Source organism: Chionomys nivalis, chromosome 19 (genome assembly GCF_950005125.1).
Source record: "Chionomys nivalis chromosome 19, mChiNiv1.1, whole genome shotgun sequence".
In the NCBI taxonomy this organism is placed as follows: Eukaryota; Metazoa; Chordata; class Mammalia; order Rodentia; family Cricetidae; genus Chionomys; species Chionomys nivalis.
This window is the reverse complement of record NC_080104.1, coordinates 58,816,299-58,835,104: the sequence shown is the minus strand read 5'-3', so window position 1 is coordinate 58,835,104 and position 18,806 is coordinate 58,816,299. Positions and strand designations below refer to the sequence as shown.

The following is an 18,806-nucleotide window of genomic DNA, read 5'->3' as shown; positions in this document are numbered from 1 at the left end:
AAAAAAAAAACTCTTAGAAGAAAACTTAAATAAAAAACTCTATGTGGCTGGAGAAATGGCTCAGTGGTTAAGAGCACTGACTTCTCTTCCAGAGGTCCTGGGTTATATACCCAGTACCCACATAGTGACTTACGACTATCTGTAGCTCCTATACCAGGGGATCTGGTGCCATCCTCTGGCCTCTGAGTGTACCATGCACACATAGGGCATGCAACCATGCACCCATATACATAAAATAACCTTTAAAAATTAAAAAAAACAAAACAAAACTCTGTGAGATTGACCAAGGCACTGGTTTCTCCCGTGTGATGCAGAAGCACAAGTAGCAAAGGGAGGATTTGGACCTCTGCAGAGTGTAGAAGCTGTGGTGCAAAGAAGCCATCAAGAGAATGGAATTGGGGGGCGGGGCTCTTACAGATCCAGTGTGTGCAGTGCTAAACTTCTGCTCTCCACAGTCACCTGCACGTGCATGTGTGTGCGTGCACACATACGTGCACACACATACACATTTATAACTTAAAAAAAAAAGAAGAAAGGTACAAAAAGGAAGTCAAATAGAACCTGCTATGGTGGTGCACACCAAAGGATTAGAATTCAAGGAAGGCCTTTGCTACACATCAAGTTTGAGGCCAGGCTGGGCTATATGAGACCTTTCTTTTAATGAATAAATAAACTTTTTTTTTTTTTTTAAGAGGCAGAAGAAGCCAGGCAGTGGTGGCACACGCCTTTAATCACAGCACTCAGGGAGGCAGAGGCAGGCGGATCTCTGTGAGTTTGAGGCCAGCCTGGTCTACAGAGCTCCAGGACAGCCAGAGATACACAGAGAAACCCTGTCTCGAAAAACAAAAACAAAAACAAACAAAAAAACCCAAGCACTTTAAAGAGACAGAAAGAAAGAAAGTGAAATGGAATTGAGCCTTTGGTTCAATCCTAGTATTGCCAACAGGAAGAGGGCAAGCCTAGATGTCTGAAGGGAATGTTTGCAATGTCTGATAAGGGCCTGCTGTCCAGGTCAGAGCACACTGAAAATTCCTACAGACTAATAATGAGACAGCCCTTTCTGTAGAAGGGGACTCTCAATGGCCTATGAGCACCCAAGAAGATGCTCAGCATCACCAACCTTCAGAGAAATACAGATCAAAACTGCAGTTAGCCACCACCTCCCATCCCCTGGGGTGGCTGCGTTCTAAAGTCAGATGTGAGGAGCAGAGCTCCGTGAACTCTCTGTGGAGTCCACAAGAGGGGCAGGCTGGATCCACCTTGTAAGCTCTCTAGGAGGTTCTGATGTGCAGGCTGTGTCCTGAGCAGTGACATGTCAGGCCACTGCTCTGTGGAGCTGCTCGGCTGCTTGACAGGTGCAGCATCTTCTTACTGAAGATCCCACATGCTTCATGCCAGGAGTTGTCAGGGTTAGAAGCACTTTTGAGACTGAAGTAGGCAACCAAGAGGACCCTCTGCTTTTAAGGGGGGGAAATCCTAAGCATGGTTCCTCCTATATGAAAAAAATGTTGAATGTATTTAATTTAAAAATTGGGGGTCCCATATTTGCTGGAGAGATGGCTCAGCAGTTAAAAGCACCTGACTGCTTCTCCAGAGGACCTGGGTTCAATTCCCAGCACCCACATCACAGTTCACAACTGTCTGTAACTCCAGTTCTAGGGGACCTGACACCCATGGCAAAACCAATGCACATAATATTTTTTTTTTAAAACTTTTTGAGGTCTAACTGTGTAGCCCTGACTGGCCTGGAACTCTATAGATCAGGCTGGCTTGGAACTCACACAGATCCACTTGCTGCTGCCTCCCGAGTGCTGGGATTAAAGATGTGCCTTACCGTGCACAGCCTGGTTAAATGACATTTTATGAGTCATGCATAAACTGGATGCAGTGACCTGTCTGGGACTGTAATCTCAGCATTGGAGAGAATAAGTCAAGAAAATCACTCAAGCCTGAGAACTCTAATACCCTGAGCAATGTAGCAAGATACAGTCTCAAAACAGAAAACAAACCGATGGTTTGAAAAGTGTTGTTCAGGGGCTGGAGAGATGGCTCAAAGTTAAGAGAATTGGCTGCTCTTGCAGAGGTCCTGGCTTCAGTTCCCAGCAACCACATGGTGGCTACAACCATTGGTATTAGGATTTGATGCCCTCTTCTGGCCTACAGGTATACATGCAGAGCACATAAAAATATATAAATAAAATTTTAAAAATGGAATAAATTTAAAATAAGAAAAGTGTTGTTCATAAACAGTTGGACATTGTCTTTCCATGCCCATCTCATTGTGTTTGGTAGAAGTATTGGTCTGCTGTGGTTTGGGAGTAAAAACACAAAATTTGTTGTCTCAGGGTCAAGAAACATTGTTGGGCAGGAAGCATTTTTAAAGAAACTGTCATTTGCTGGGTGGTGGTGGTGCACGCCTTTAATCCCGGATCTCTGTGAGTTCGAGGACAGCCAGGACTGTCATATAGAGGAACCCTGTCTTAGAAAAAAACAAAAAGAAAGAAAAGAAACTGTCATTTGCCAGGTGGTGGTGGCTCACACCTTTAATCCCAGCATTATGGAGGTAGAGGCAGGTGGATCTCTGTGAGTTGGAGGCCAGCATGATCTACAGAGTGAGTTTCAGGACAGCCAGGGCTACACAGAGAAACCCTGTCTCAAAACAAAAAAAAAAAACCAAAAAAAAAAAAAAAGGAAGAAGAAGAAAGAAGCTCGTTGTCCTTTTGTTCACTCCAGGGATTTCATTTTGGAAGACATGGATCTCGCTGCTAATGAGATCAGCATCTATGACAAGCTTTCAGAGACTGTTGATCTGGTGAGACAGACAGGCCATCAGTGTGGAATGTCAGAAAAGGCGATCGAAAAATTTATCAGACGGCTACTGGAGAAGAATGAACCTCAAAGGGGACCACCCCAGTACCCTCTCCTCTTAGCCATATATAAGGTAAAGTGTTGCTTGTAGAGCCTATCTCAGGGGCTTGAGCTTCCCTTCCCATTACTGCTGACTGATTCAGTACTGAACTAGGTGGGTTTTTGTTGTTGTTGTTTCTTTGTTTTTGTTTTTGATTTTTTGAGACAAGGTTTCTCTGTAGCTTTAGAACCTGTCCTGACTGGCCTTGAACTCACAGAGATCCATCTGCCTCTGCCCCCCATCTCCCAGTGCTGGGATTAAAGTCGTGCACCACCACCGCCCAGCTCTGAACTAGGTTTTCCTAGCATAAACCAGCCATTATCCTTGCTGTCTGTTGCTAGGAAATGTGACTTGTGTGATGTGACGTGAAGTGAAAGCTGTGTGTATAGTGGGGAGAGCCCCTGGTTGTGGGGTGGAAGCTTGGGGAGCCTTTGGAGTGCAAGCAAATGGCTCATTTATGAGAGTGGATCAGTTCTAGGTATACTGGAAATAGAAGAGGCTTGTTTTTCTCCTCAGTGTTATGTATGGAACTTTCTTGTTGGGGCAATTCTTAATGCCACCCTTGTCTTTCCTTCTAGGTCCTCCTAACTCTGGGATTAATCTTGTTTGCTGCCTACTTTATAATTCAACCTTTCAGCTCATTAGCACCCGAGCCAGTGCTTTCGGGAGCTCACACCTGGCGTTCACTCATCCATCACATTCGGCTGATGTCCTTGCCCATCACCAAGAAGTATATGTCAGAGACTAAGGGTGTTCCTCTGCAAGGCGGAGAAGAAGACAAACCCTTCCCAGGTAGAAGGCTGCACTTAGAAATGGGTGTTCTTTTTGTTTAATTTGTTGTGTTTAAGGTAGAGTCTCATGTTGTTGAACCTGTCCTAGAACTTGATTTGAGTCTCCGGCTGGCCTCAGTTCCACCAGTGCTGAGATCCACTTTTCTTGATGATACTTAATAGAAAATGACTTATTGGTATCTAATAAGAGACATCTTCCCAATATCGTCTTCATTCTACCCTTGCTAAGACTGTGGGATGAATTGTATTATCCATATTTTGCAGACAGGAAATCTAAGGTGCAGAGAAATTAAACTTGCCCGAGAAACATGTCTGGTGGAGCCAGATTCAAATTCTCTAATGTTAGGGATGGAGTCTGCAGAAGGGCTGCCCTCTCTCTAGGGCCTTCTCCCCTGGGGTTTCTGCGTGTGGTGGCTAGCTCTAACCAGGTCCTCTCCCTGCTTTGTCCTACTAGGCTGTCCCTCTCACCTTGCTCTTTCTCACTACCACAGTAAGTCGCGGTATTAATGCAGCTCCAGAGGATGGCAGTTTTCCCCACAACCAGGTCAAGAGACACTTTAACAATGATGGAGCCGCAGGGACTCTGTTAGAAAACAGTGTTGTAAGGGATCATGTCAGACCGACGTTTTGAGAAAGCATAGAAGGAAGGCTGTTGCTCAGGGTATTTGGGATCTGAGTCTTATCTTCTCTTTCTCTTTTTCCATGCTGAAGATTAAACCCAGGCCTTTGGACAGTCAAGGCTAGAACTATACTCCCAATCCCCCTTTTAGATTTTGAAAAAAAATTTATTAGTATCATGTGCATTATGTATGTGTGTGTGTGTGTGAGTACAGGCACATGTGCGTCATGTTTGTGTGAGTACAGGCACATGTGCGTCATGTTTGTGTGAGTACAGGCACATGTGCATCATGTGTGTGTGAGTACAGGCACATGTGTGTTGTGTGGGGGGGAGTACAGGCACATGTGCGTCGTGTGTGTGTGTGTGTGGGAGTACAGGCACATGTGTGTCGTGTGTGTGTGTGTGTGTGTGTGTGTACAATGAGCACTCACAATCATGGAGTTGGTTCGCCTATTGACGGGGTTCTGAGGACTGAACTTGAGGTGTCAGGTTTGCCTGACAAGCACTTGTGCCCACTGATCCATCTTGCCAACCTGCTCAAGCCCTGGTTGCTTTCTTTTTGTTTAGTTTGTTTGTTTGTTTGTTTGTTTGTTTGGTTGGTTGCGTGTTTTTGTGGCATCACTCCCGTTTGTCCACATTTTCTTTATAACTTTCCTCTGAAACCTTTAGAATCCAGGGTCTTAGAAAATGTTTCAGGAAAAAAGACTCTCCCTGACTTTTATACAATCATAGTGTCATTCCTTTAAGCCTGACTTTGACAGCTATGAATGTCACTTTTGAAAGCTATCTGTGTACATTTGAGGAAGTTATGAAAAGGTTTTCCAAATTATATCAAAACCAGAGGAAGGGAACATTGTATGATAAGAATGCTGCGCCAGAAGGTGGTGGTGCACGCTTTTAATCCCAGCACTCAGGAGGCAGAGGCAGAGGCAGGCAGATCTCTATGAGTTCAAGGCCAGCCTGGTCTACAAGAGCTAGTTCAGGACAGGCTCTAAAACTACAGCAAAACCCTGTCTCAAAAAAAAAAAACAACAACAAAACTCTGCGCCGTGATTTTTTGTTTTTAAACCGACAGGAAATACCATATTTATTTATTGCCGTACACTTGAACAGCAATTTCTAGTACCACAGTTAGCAATTCTATTGGAAATGTATGCACTTACCCTAATTGGCATTTTCTCTCAGATTTCTGACATAGACTCTGGATGCCACTGAAAATATTTGCATTAAAAATACTCATGGCTGCCTGCCCAAGATGGGACCAGCATCGCTCCATCATAAATGGGGTGGGCTCAAGAGACCCCACCCACCCTGAGGAGCACTTAAGTGTTGCTGGTTCAGCGGGGTAGCCACTGGTGTCCATGCTCTAGCAGGAACACCCCCATATATGCTCCTACAGACAACCTGAACTAAGCCCAGTGGACAGTTTTCAGTCAGAACTTACATTTGCACTAGGAAGGCCTGGGCTGGCCCTCATGTGGGAAGCTGTCTCTACTTACAAGTGGAGCTTTCTGCATTCTGACCCTTCTAAGGAAGGAGGACGTGGATGCAGTGTCATTGAGGAGTTGGGAAAATGGCGGGCCCGTCATTGCTTCAGAACTAAGGAATAAGTAACGCTTAGAGTCCACACCACAGCCCACTGTGAAATACTTGGGTCTGTGGTGCTGGAGGCCTTGTTGGTGCTCAGTGAGTTCTGCTAAGCTGCCCCAGCCCTGCCTGCCTCTCTTACTTGCAAATAAGCTCCCCTGTGGTGAGAGCTTTGACCAGCACCTGCACACTGTGCATGGTCTTTGTGTTCATTTCTCAGCCTTCACAGACTCCCTTAAGTGTTTGTGGCACCTCAGAATGCGGGACGTGCCAAGATGGGGGCTGGCTAGCTTGCCTAAAGCTGGAGAGAAGCAGCCGGACTCATGCGGACAGGGGCTCTATTGGAGTAGCTCCAGTGCTGTGCTCCTCAAGTAAAGTGAGTGGCGAAAGGTTGCCCTGTCCATTCCCGCTTTGTGTGAAAATGGCTCTGGGCATGCTGCCTCCGACATAGGGCACCTTGAAAAGGTCACCTTCTGTGCACCAGGAGCTTTCAGAGTCTGATGAAATAGTGAGCACAGGCCATGGGAATTGAGGGCCTTTGTCACCGGCTCGGCAGATTCTTTTTTTTTTTTTTTTGGTTTTTCGAGACAGGGTTTCTCTGTGGCTTTGGAGCCTGTCCTGGAACTAGCTCTTGTAGACCAGGCTGGTCTCGAACTCACAGAGATTCACCTGCCTCTGCCTCCCAAGTGCTATCTGAGCGTATCCCTAGAATAGGAGGTCTGGCCTGGGGAGCCATGATGAGTGCGTCATGGGCTGTTTTGTCGTCATTCTTCTGAGGTTTGTGTCAATCTCCTCGTCCAATGTTCTTCCCCAGGGGAAGGTTCTGAAAAGTCAGCACCACCCCCTCCTCCATGTATGTCCTGCACTGTTCTCGGCTGAGCCCTGAGCGCCTTAGACAGGCCCCACTGCAGAGCAAGAGCTTTGTGCTTTTGTATCCTGCACTGCCCTTTACCCAGAAAGGGGTTTAGTCTTGCTTTCTGCCAGGGTAATAATGTGTGTGAAAGGCCTTCCCTACTGAGAATTCTAGGCTGTGCCCGGTTTTCTTTGTCGACAACGAGGCCTCCACAGTAGGTCAGCCCACCCACTCTTCTGCAGAGGTGCCCGGCTGTGAGAAAGGGTGGGGGGGTTCCTGCACACGCACTTCAAGGCTGTGTTTGCTCTGGTACACTGAATTTGACATTTCAAACAGTGGAATGATCCAGACCCCGGGGAGAACTTGAAATACAGGTCATGAGCTTTATTGAGCTCATTTTTAGTGTTTTAAAGAAAACAATGACAACAACAACAACAAAAGCCGAGTAGGAGAACTCGTGATGAAAACATCCTGAGGGTGGGCACATGTCATTTTTATCTTGAGGTTGGTATTCTGCAGAAGCAGGTGGGTTGGGGTCTGACTGTGCCTGAGAGTTGTCTCCAAGGTGTTCCCGTCTCAGTGAACCACTTTTGTTTACATAGATATATACATATGTATGATCCTTCTTAGATCATGTGTACATAAAAATCTTTATGTATATAATACTGTTACCTAGACATACTATTGATTTCTAATGCTACCAAAATAAAGTATGGCAGCCTGGATGGCTCAAAACAAGAGAAATTATCCTGTGGAAATTCTGGGAGCAAGGATCTGAAACGAAACATTGGTAGGACTGTGCTCCATCCAAAGCACTTGGAACTGCTTCCAGCTGCTGCTGAGCAGCGGCTTTGACTTTCCTTGCTTGTGGCTCCATTCACTGCCTCATCTTCACACGTTGTCTTCCCTCTATGGTTTCCTGTGTCCCCTCTTCCTGTAAGGGCATCATTCGGATTAGATTCAAGGCCCATTCTCCATCAGTATGACCCATCATAACTGTGTGTGCAAAAACAGAGTTTTCAAATCCAGAAAGGACAGGAATAAGGGGTTGATATGAATACCACTGCGTACTTTTGAGGGATTTTGTGTTTTATGCCTTTCTTTAATTTGGCTAGTGTCCACGTTTTGTTTATCACTGCAATGTGAGGTGTTTATGTGCACAGACCTTTATGTCATGTACTGTTGTACTGTATAATCCTGGAGCCAGACATAACTATAATTCCAGCTCTTGGGAGGCTGAGGCGGAGGTATCACAGTTTAAGCCATGGCCAATCTGAGCTACATGGTCGGATATTCTTTTTCTTTAAGCATCATCTGTTTGTTTGTGTGAGTATTGTTACAGCAGTGCACATGTGAAGGTCAGAGAACAGCTTTCTGGAATGATTTCTCTCCTACCATTGTACTCTAGTTAGCAAGCTTGTGCCAAAAACACACCCCAAGCCACTCAGCAGCCTAGTAAGACATTTGACATTGTCTTTAAAAACCAAGGGGTAGGGGTGCGGAGAGATGGCTCAGTGGTTAAGAGCACTAACTGTTCTTCCAGAGAACCCAGGTTCAGTTCCCAATGTCCACATGGCAGCTCACAACTGTCTGTAACTCCAGTTCCAGGGGACCTGACATCCATGGCAAAACAACAATGCACCCTAAAGAAGTAAAGATCAGGCATGGTGACACATGTCTTCAATCCATGAACTTAAGAGGCAGATTTCTGAGCCAGAGCTACATAGTACAACCCTGTCTCTAAAAGTGGGAGGGAGGGTGTTGTTAACACCTTTAATCTCAGTACTCTGGAGGCAGAGGCAGGTGGATCTCTGCGTTTGCAACCAGCCTGGTCTACATAATAAGCTCCAGGACAGCCAGGGCTACATAGAGGGATCCTATCTCAAAACAAAACAGAAAACAAGTGCTGGAGAAATGGCTCAGTGGTAAAGAGCACTGGCTGTTCTTTCAGAGGATCCAGGTTCAATTGCCAGCATTATGATCGATCCTTGGAGTAGAAGCAGCAATTGGTAGCAGCATATCCCTTCCGAGTTGAGGTGGAGCATTGTCTTATAAGCAAAGGCAATTCACTGTCCCCCCAAAACAGCCAGAGAAGTCTCTATCCCTTCTGCCTTAGAGTCAGCCCTCATCTCACTCTTCCTTCCCAAAGTCGGCCTGGCCTCCACACAGGTGTGCATAAGAACAGCAGAGTGTGTGCACTCATCAGGAGCTTCCTCCGGGATGGGGATGTTCAGACATTCCAGGTCCAGGTCAGAGACAGAATGGTGTAGCTAAATGTTTGTAACTCTTATGCTCTGCTGAGTGATTTGATTGAGGACATGCATGTAGGTGTTAAAAAGATTTTATTTCCACAGTATAGAAAATCATACAGAAAAAAGTGCCTCTCCTTCCCTGCCCTCCAGACCTGTTCACAGGGGTCTCCAGAGGAAGACTGGTCCTTCCCTGTCTGCGTTTGTTCCTGGCTCAGCAGCTGTCCTTCTGAACCTGTCTGCCCTCTGTCTCTTCCCCTCTCAGACTTTAACCCCTGGTCATCAAGTGACTGTGAGCAGAATGAGTCAGAACCCATCCCTGCCAACTGCACTGGCTGTGCCCAGATATTCCCCCTCAAAGTAACGCTCCCAGAGGACACTCCGAAGACTTTTGAGAGACTCCGTCCTCTGGTGATCAAGGTAGGCAAGAAGCCAGGTTTTCCTATGAACAGCCTGCCAAGAAATGGCCGGATCAAGCCCTGTGAAGCTGTAGTAACTCACTGTGGCCTTCTTTGTCTTTCTGTGTCACCAAGACAGGGCAGCCTCTGTTGTCTTCAGAGATTCAGCATTTCTCATGCCAGTACCCTGAAGCCACAGAGGGCTTCACTGAGGGGTTTCTCACCAAGTGGTGGCGCTGCTTTCCTGAGAGGTGGTTCCCATTTCCTTACCCGTGGTGAGTCTGGAGGGTGCTTAGCTTGCATGTGAGGAAGGGGCAGGGCAGGTGTCAGAGCTGTGAGAGCCAGCACCATAAATAATCAGTTCACAGCACACCTTCAAGTCAAGGACAGAAGCCTGGGTCAGCCTGCCATGCACTGCAAGGAGGAAGAAGGGAGCAGGGTCCCTAAGGAAGGTGCTGCCATGCAGCTCATGTATCCAGTACTTTCTGCTGTGATAAACACCGTGACCAAATACCGTGTTTATCTGGGCCTGTGTTTCCAGAGCAATGAGAGGCCATCACCTGGACCCAGCAGACAGTCTTTTTTTGTTCTTGTTTTTTGGAATTTTTTGTTTCGTTTGTTTTGGTTTGGTTTGGTTTTGGTTTTTAAGACAGGGTTTCTCATTGTAGCCTGGAAATAGGCTACAGTGTAGTTCTGTAGACCAGAGATCCACCTGACTCCGCCCCTGAGTGCTGGGATTAAAGGCATGTGCACCACCACCGCCTGGACAGACAGAGTCTTTAAGCTCTCAGAGTGACTTCCTAAGCCTCCCCCAAACAGTGCCAGCACTTGACGACCAAGTATTCGAATGCCTGAGGCTGTGAGGGACATTCTCATCCAAACCACCAGAACCTGACTGTTTCTTCTAAGGAGAAGGGTCAGGAGGTTGAGAGCTGAGGAGAAAGCTTAGCAGGTACAAGAGCTGCATCCAAGCCAAGGTGCAAAGTGGGATTCTCAGTCACTTTGCAGATTGAAGATTAGAATCAGACGGTTAAGACAGTTGCCAAGCTCACTCACGATGGAAACCTGTTTGCTCTCCAGTTCCTTCTGTGTCGACAGAAAACATGGGCCATTCCTTAAGGCTAAGACTCCCTCCCGTGAGAAAGGAAGAGCCAGCCTCCATGGAGAACCAGTTCAAAGGGAAATTAACATTACACTTTAGGGTTTTGTTGGATAGTTTCTTTTTAAAATACTTTTTACATTTACCATTTGTTTATCGTGCTATCATGTGTGTGTGGAGGCCAGAGGACAACTTGTGGAAGGCAGTTCTTGCCTTCCATTGTGTGGGGCCTGGGGTGGAGCGCGGGTTCTCAGACCTGGCAGCAGATGCCTGTATTTGCTGAGACATCTCACCAGCTTCTTTGCTGGCTAATTTTTTAATGCCTGTGCCTTCTTTTTTACATAATTTATATGTGTATGTGTGAGAGAGAGGATACTGGGTGCCGTTGCATGTGCACAGGTGTCAGAGGACAATGTTCAGGAGTCATTTCTTCCTACCATGTAGCTTTTCATTATTTTAAATTGTTGTATGGGATGTGTATCATGAGTGCAGGTGCCCTCTGAGGCCAGAGGAACAGATGTGATAGAGCTGCAGTTACAGCTGGTCGTGAGCCACTGCGCATGCGCTCTGAGACCCGAGCACTAGCCCTCTGCAAGAATAGAATAAGCTCTTAACCTCTGAGCCGTCAGTAGGCCCTCCTCAGTTGTGGGGTCAGAGGACAGCTCTCAGGAGTTGATTCTCCCTGACACTTTATGAGACCCAAGGGTGAAACTCAGGTTTCCAGGCCTCCACATAAGTTCCTCAGCCTGCTGAACCGTCTCCCTGGCCTCCCACCTTTCTCTACACTTGTCATCATCCTGGGTGATAGAATGGCTGCCCACTGTCTCCTATTCTGCCTCAAAGAGAAGTCCTGCCTTTGGTCCCCTCCTCCTCCTTCCTTCAGCCTCTCTCCCTGCAGCTAGCCTGCTGTTACTTCCGCTTCCTTTTTAAGGTGCAATGAGTTGATTCTTATTCCTTGTATTGCTTCTGCTGGAACTTAGCATTACACCCACCCTGATAACTACCTATAGGCCTTCTCTTGGTGAGCATGTATGGTACTGCTCATCAGTTCTGCATGACTGTCCCCATGGATCTGATGCTAAGACATGGTCCTGCTGGGTAATCGCAGCACCGGACTGTGGAGGCGGCAGGATCAGATAAAGTTATTAGCCTCAGCTACAAAGTGAGTAGGAGGCCAGCTGGGATTCATGAAACTGTTCCAAAAAGATCAGACGGTCTGAAAAGACAGGGTGTGCTGCTCCAGAGGACCTGGCTTTGGTTCCCAGAGCCACAGTACATAACTCCCTGTCTGGCCCCTGTGGGGGCCCGCACACACACGGCGCACTCTCACAGACACACATATCTCATGTAACTATCGAGACAGGGCTTGCTTTGTAGCTCTACTCTCTCTGTAGACCAGCTGACCTCGAACTCAGAGCTTCACTTGTCCCTGCCTCCCGAGTGCTGGGATTGAAGGCATGTGCCACCATTCCCAACTACAAAAATAAAACATTTTTTTTTAATTTTTAAAAAAAAAAAAAACGCAAAAGACATAGTTCAGCTCTCTCCTCTGCACCTGCCGCCATGGTCTGTCCCTCCTGCAGATGAGCTGGCTGACCTGGCTGGTGACTTGTTTCTTTTCACACTTTTCAGGAGGAGACCTCTAAACAGATCACAAATTTTACGGGAGCTTTTTCCTGTTTTTACCCAACTTCCATTTCCAAAAGACGCCTCATTAAACAAGTGCTTCCTGATCCACCCGGAGCCTGTGGTGGGTAGCAAGGTAAGACGTGTGTCAGGACCCGGGTCTTACTTTCCCCATTCCGTGGAGGCCTCTGCAAGTGGACTCAGAGAGTGAGTTGAGTCCCCACTGCTGGCGTCTGGCAGGAAGGTGCATTCCTAGAGATCTTTCCTGTGGATCTTTGTGCTGCTGCTTTCCTCTTCAGAGGAGTGGGAAGTTGACATCCCTACCTCAAATCAGAATGTAGACAAGGCTGTAATGAATAGTGTGTCCTTATAGTCCCAGCCTTTTCTTTATGCCAATAGGGAAATGGAACCTGAGAGAGAAACCTTTAACCCAACTTTAGGAGAACTTTGAAAACCCCTTCTACAATCAAGAGAGTCAAGGCAGCAAATAGGAAAGGCCAGCACTTGAGGGCCTGGGACATTTGAATGGCACCTGAAGGCAGGGGCTGACCTGTTTATCCCCCCTTTTCCATTGGGCAGGGCCAGTGGATGGGAGAAGCCCCTGTGTTTGGGTCTGTCTGCTTTTATCTGAATTTGTCCTTTATTGAGTCCCGTTCCTGAAGATGGTTTCAGAATTTTGATTAATTTGAATGAGTTTCCTACCTGTGCCTGTCTACCAGTTCTGGTTTGTGTCTGCAACCTCCTGATACTCCTTATTTGTTCCAAGCTTGCTGAACTGTCAGGATGGAATTTCATAGCCTGTAAAACCTACTCTGTGGTGCACACCTTTAATCCCAACACTTGGGAGGCAGAGTCAGGCAGATCTCTGTGAATTCGAGGCCAGCCTGGTCTACAGAGCAAGTTCCAGGACAGGGTTGAAAGCTACAGAGAAAGCTACTCCCCCACCCCCCCCAAGAAAGAAAGAAAAACCCTACTTTGTGTAGAAGTAAGTGCCTGCCTGCTGCTGTGTGGGGAAGGCCTGCCGTGTCAGGAGGGGCCGCTCTCGCTGCAGACTTCACTGATTTGGCCTGCTATGTCCAGCTAGACCTCAGGGCCCCAGTAGGATTTCATCTTCATAATTATGATAGAATTTTGGCGAGGGACTTTATCTCAGTTTTCCCATTTGAATACTGAAGTCAGTTTCATGAGCTTGCTGAGCACAAAGGAGTCCAGCCAGGGGAGTAATACAGCTATTCAAACAGTTATCAGTCATCTTGTGGGGTGCGCCCCACAGGCTGGGTTTCTTAGAACATGTGTATCCCCACCCAGCCTCACTACTCCACCCTGCTGTCCTCCTCCTGGTCCCTAGGCCCTGGAAAAGCCAGTGTCCCAGGTCAGTCTTGGAATAGAGAAGAAGCAGGGTCTGGTCACTACACAGCCCTACTCCTATTCCTCGGTGTTGCCTAGGGCTTGTCCTCAATCATCTGCTCCGTCCTGGCATGCGGGGCACGGCCCAAGCCTCTGAGCCTATGAATGAGGGCTACACCCCCCTGGTTGTGGTCTTATGTAGTATTCCAGGACTGCAGATGGCAAAGCATCTGCCAGTGTCGGTTTTTATTTCCTGCAAGCCAGCTCAAGATAGGAGGCCTCTGTGCCCCTGGTTGCCAGTGAAATGGCTCTGTATGGCCTTGGAGACACTTGGGCTGTCACTGAGCATGCTGCCCAGTAAATCATGCAGTTCCTCTTAGAAGAACCTGTAGATGCTGGAGAGAGGCTCAGTGGTATGAACACTTCTGCTCTTGCAGGAGACTGAAGTTCAGTTCCCAGCACTGACATTGGGCAGCTCACAACTCTTAGGACTCAGGCTCCAAGGACTCAGGCTCCCTCTTCTAGGCTCCAGGAGTACTCACACATAGGCATACAGATAATAAAATAAAAAACATTAAAAATAACCCAGAGAAGAGATTTTTACCCTGGCCTCAGTACCAGGAGATGCCATGATTAGGAGAGACTAGTTTGTTTTATTTTAGAGATAATTATGAAATTTCTTAGGGGCTGGAGAGATTGCTCAGAGGTTAAGAGCACTGACTGCTCTTCCAGAGGTCCTGAGTTCAATTCCCAGCAACCACATGGCGGCTCACAACCATCTATGAGATCTGGTGCCCTCTTCTGGCGGGCAGGCATACATGCAGATAGAACATTGTATACATAATAAATACATTAATTAATTAAAAAATTTGTTATTAATCATGTTTTCCTCATTTCTCAGCCTACTAGGAAACGCAAGGCCATATGTAAGGCCAGGCATTTTGGCACACACCTTTAATTCCAGCACTTGGGAGGCAGAGGAAGGTGGATCTCTTGAGTCCACAGCTGACCTGGTCTACATAGAGTTCTAGGACAGAGATGGAAAGAAAAGCCATTATGTGTAAAGGGTTTTGTCCACTAATACTCATTCTTTTCCTTCTTTCTTCTGCATCCATTCTTTACTCCAGATGCATAAGGTGCACGACCTGTTTACTGTTGGCAGCGGGGAAGCCATGCTGCAGCTCATCCCTCCCTTCCAGTGCCGAAGACACTGTCAGTCTGTGGCCGTGCCGATAGGGCCTGGAGATGTTGGTATGTAGGGTCCCAGGGGGACAGAGACAGTATTTCTAAGTATCAACAATGTCTTCAAGAAAGTTCTCTTCTTTGGGCTGGACAGATGGCTCAGGTGTTAGAGGCTAGGCTCATATCCAAAAATATATGAAGGTTCTATCTGGTTAAATCAAAAGTAACATTTTATTAACAGAGTCAATATATTATGCTTAAAAAGAGAACAGGTAAACTAGCATAGGAGACGCTTGCACAACAGGGAGACGCGTGTACCAACAGCTCTGAGAATGTGGATGTATGTTGGGCATAACCACTCCAAGTTGAAAAGGATTCTGGAAGTTATTTAGAATAATTCTTCATTTTATAGATGAGGAAGTTGGAATGAGAGTCAAATGACCTTCCCAGTGTCCCACCATTAAGTCACACAGGCATGTCAGGGCAGAGCCAAGACAAGGTCGTAGGAAGCCTTTATACCTGTTTTGCTAATGAGTCAGTTTGATGTGACGGGCCACTATCACATGGGTGTCACCTCTGTGTGCATCCCACAGCCAAGTCCCAGCTCAGTTGGTGACGCACCCCGATTCTGACTCTGTGTTTCCTACCAGTGTCCTCAGAACCTATTCCAGAGTTAGCCAGTTGACAGCAGTCCTCTTGGCAGAAGCAGAGGTGGCAGCGAATGCCACTGCTGCCCCTGTTGGGGCTATATCACAAGATCTGGAGCCCCTGCCAGGCTGAGGCCAGCTTCCAGCTGGGACCTTTTACCATTGGCCATCAGAAGTCCCAGGTACCTAGAACACTGTCACCTCAGTGAGGGCCAGGAGCTGGCACTGTGCCCAGCTCTGCTCCACACCTCAGAACCGTTGTTTTAGCTTGGGCAAGGGAGGAAGTATGACACAGACTGAACAGTAATAGTGGGCCAAACTGCCCACTATGAAAGTGAGTGTGTGTGGAAACAGCAGGCCGTTTCCTGCAGTGGAGTGACCCTACGTTGAGTGGCTGTTAGAGAAAACAGGGTTTGAAATCTGTGGTTATACTTAGACAGGTCTGTCTTGCTTTCTACAAATACTATTGTTCAGACAGCTTCAGAAGCACCTTAAATTTTCCAGGTTCTAGATCCAGTTCTCGCAAGCATCCAGAATGCCAGTTATAGGATTTAAAAAGAAGAGGTGACTGGCAGCTGCCAAGGAAGTTTGATAGACGAGAGCAGCCTAAGACACAGATGCCAGGCTCCTGACTGGCAGAGCCTTAGTGGCCAGGCTCACGGCAGGCACAGAACAAGCAAGGGAGAGCTGGGAGGAGGGGGATGGTTGGTGCCTAAAGCCCTTTTAGGAATGGAGTCAAGTAGAGGAATAGAGGTACAGCTGCCACAGGTGGTAAGAATGAGTGGAGAGTCAGGCCTGTTGGTGAGAAAGAGTAACTTGGGGGTGTAGCATGGCCCCTTAAGAATGGCACTGGGGGGCTGGAGAGATGGCTCAGTCGTTAAGAGCATTGCCTGCTCTTCCAAAGGTCCTGAGTTCAATTCCCAGCAACCACATGGTGGCTCACAACCATCTGTAATGAGGTTTGGTGCCCTCTTCTGGCCTGCAGACATAAACACAGACAGAATATTATATACATAATAAATAAATAAATATTTAAAAAAAAAAAAGAATGGCACTGGGACAAACTGTTCTATGATTATGTTTTTTAACCTGGAAGTGGAGGGCCGGAATTACAGATCCACCAGGTATTCTGGAAGGAGACATAATCAAGGATGACAGATGTCGGGCACAGCACCAGCAAGATCATGTGACCTTTCCTCAGTCACCAAGTATTAGTTTCTAGACTGACCAACCATCACACCTTAGAGACTGACTCTCCAGTTGAAACTGTTTATCTTAGTAATGTTTAAAAGAAAGGGTTCACGCCTTTAATCCCAGCACAGAGGCAGGCGGATCTCAGTAAGTTCAAGGCCACCCTGGTCTACGTAGCAGGTTCTAGGACTGCCAGGGCTGTTACATTGAGAAACCCTGTCTCAAAGGAGCAAGAAAGAAAAAGAAAGGAAGGAAGGAAAGGAAAGAGAGGGAGGGAGAGAGAGAGAGAAAGAGAGAAAAGAAAGGGTTAGCATGAGATGATTTTACTTGCTATTTTGAACTTTTGAGGCAGAGTCTTGCCATGTGTTCGGCTGGCCTAGGTATCACTAGGTAGCCCAGGCTGGCTTCAGACTGCAGTAGTCCTTCTGCCTCCGTCTCGGTGCTGGCATTACAGGGATGTACCACCCCTCCAGCCTTCCACTTTTGTGTACTTCTTTATTTGCTTGGCTGACTTCTGGTCCTTTTGAGATGGGATCTGGGGTTGGAGAGAAGGCTCAGTGGTTAAGAGCATTGACCGCTCTTCCAGAGGTCCTGAGTTCAATTCCCAGCAACCACATGGTGGCTCACAACTACCTGTAATAAGATCTGGTGCCCTCTTCTGGTCTGTAGGCATACAGACAGATAGAACACTGTATACATAATAAATAAATAAATCTTTAAAAGAGAGAGAGAGAGAGAGAGAGAGAGAGAGAGAGAGAGAGAGAGAGAGAGAGAGAGAGAGAGAGGATCTGGTTGGGTAATCCTGGCTGGCCTTAATCCCAAAAGTTTCCCTGCCTCAGCCTTACGAGTGCTGGAATACAGGGGTAGCCTCGCACCCAGCGTGATCCACTGTCCCATGTTAGAGCATGCAGGACAGTCCTGTGAGTGGCAGCAGTTCGCCTTCTCAGAACACTTAGGTGATCTAGGTCTGAGTTTTCCAAACAGCCCATGCGTGGAAACAGGAGCCTCCCGAGAAGGCCTGGAACAGGCTTCCTGAGTTAGGATTTCAGAAGCCAGTGCACAGGATACACGGATCCTGAGAAGTCTTGGAACTGTGGAAGCCTCTTCAGATATTCAAGACAGGCTTTGCAGAGCCCATGCTGGGGATGCTGATTTAAGTCGGTCTGTGTGAGCTGGAACAAATCATTTTAGGAATAGCTGACTGTTCCCCACAGAACCCATCCAGGTCAGGGCATAGTGGTGTGCACCCTGAAGTCCTAGCATTCAAGAGGCAGGAGGATCCCAAGCTTGAGGCCAGTCTAGACTACATAACAGGAACCTGTCAAACACACACTCCACTTCCAAAAAAAAAAAAAAAAGACTATCAGCCTGGGACCTGATGGCCAGTACCTCCCTCGTGTAAAACAGGCTGCCTCTGTGACCAGCCAGAGTGTGAGTCAGTTGCCCAGAAGAGGGTGGAGAGAAAAGTCTAGGTTTGGAGTGTCTTTAAGAGTGTCAGGTCACAGAGAACTAGTAATAGCAAGGCGCACTCAGGCTTCAGAGAGCCCAGAGACCTTCCAGCAAGAGCAGCAGGACTGCAGACCATGGCTCTGCCCGGTGTCCTCTCCCTGACCTTCACTGCTTTCCTGTTGCTGTTTCCTCCAAGGCTATGCCGGTGCTGCCCACTGGAAGGTCTACGTTGTAGCCAGAGGGGTCCAGCCTTTGGTCATCTGCGATGGAACCACTCTCTCAGAGCAATAGGAAACAACTGTCTATAGGAACTGCTTAAAGAGCTGAAAACCAGGCTGAAAAGAACAGGGAGGAGGAATAAAAACACTAAAACCTTTTCCTTGGGTCTGTTGCTTAGTTACCTGCCCTGGCTGCACTGGAGACAGCAACTAGGGCCTACCTCTCCGTCTCTCACTAGATTCCCTGGGGAGGGCTGCAGCCGGGCTGCTACCTAACACTTTGTCCACATCGGTCCTCTCCCCGGCCTTTGAACACTGAGGTATTAGAAATTGGCTAGTGGTTCCCTCTGTGTGTGTGGACATGGCTCCTCACTGGCTTCAGGGCAGTGGAGGGGCAGCAATGGGCACCACATCCTCCTCTGTGTGTGTGGACATGGCTCCTCACTGGCTTCTGGGTAGTGGAGGATGGATCTCTGAGTTTGAGGCCAGCCTGGGCTACAGAGTGAGATCCAGGACAGCTAAGGCTACACAGAGAAACCCTGTCTCAAAAATTCAAAAAAAGAACATCCTTATTATTTGCACTGTTTGAGGAAGATACCCCAAAAGCACTTGGGGGAGCAATAAGCACAGCGGGTCACTAGT

The 18,806-nt window shown here is 47.4% G+C and overlaps 1 protein-coding gene across 3 annotated transcripts in view; it reads left to right on the top strand.

Moving 5' to 3' along the window:
• Nucleotides 1–18,323, top strand: part of C19H6orf89 (chromosome 19 C6orf89 homolog) — a 32,522-nt gene extending 14,199 nt beyond the window's left edge. For all 3 annotated transcript variants that reach the window (XM_057752047.1, XM_057752048.1, XM_057752049.1), the window contains 7 exons: nucleotides 2,734–2,941; nucleotides 3,487–3,700; nucleotides 9,273–9,427; nucleotides 9,541–9,680; nucleotides 12,137–12,266; nucleotides 14,605–14,728; nucleotides 18,143–18,323. In XM_057752047.1, coding sequence (XP_057608030.1) covers nucleotides 2,734–2,941; nucleotides 3,487–3,700; nucleotides 9,273–9,427; nucleotides 9,541–9,680; nucleotides 12,137–12,266; nucleotides 14,605–14,728; nucleotides 18,143–18,237 — 1,066 coding nt within the window. In that variant the 3' untranslated portion in view covers nucleotides 18,238–18,323. The remainder of the gene's footprint in view (nucleotides 1–2,733; nucleotides 2,942–3,486; nucleotides 3,701–9,272; nucleotides 9,428–9,540; nucleotides 9,681–12,136; nucleotides 12,267–14,604; nucleotides 14,729–18,142) is intronic.
• The last annotated feature ends 483 nt before the right edge of the window (nucleotides 18,324–18,806 follow it).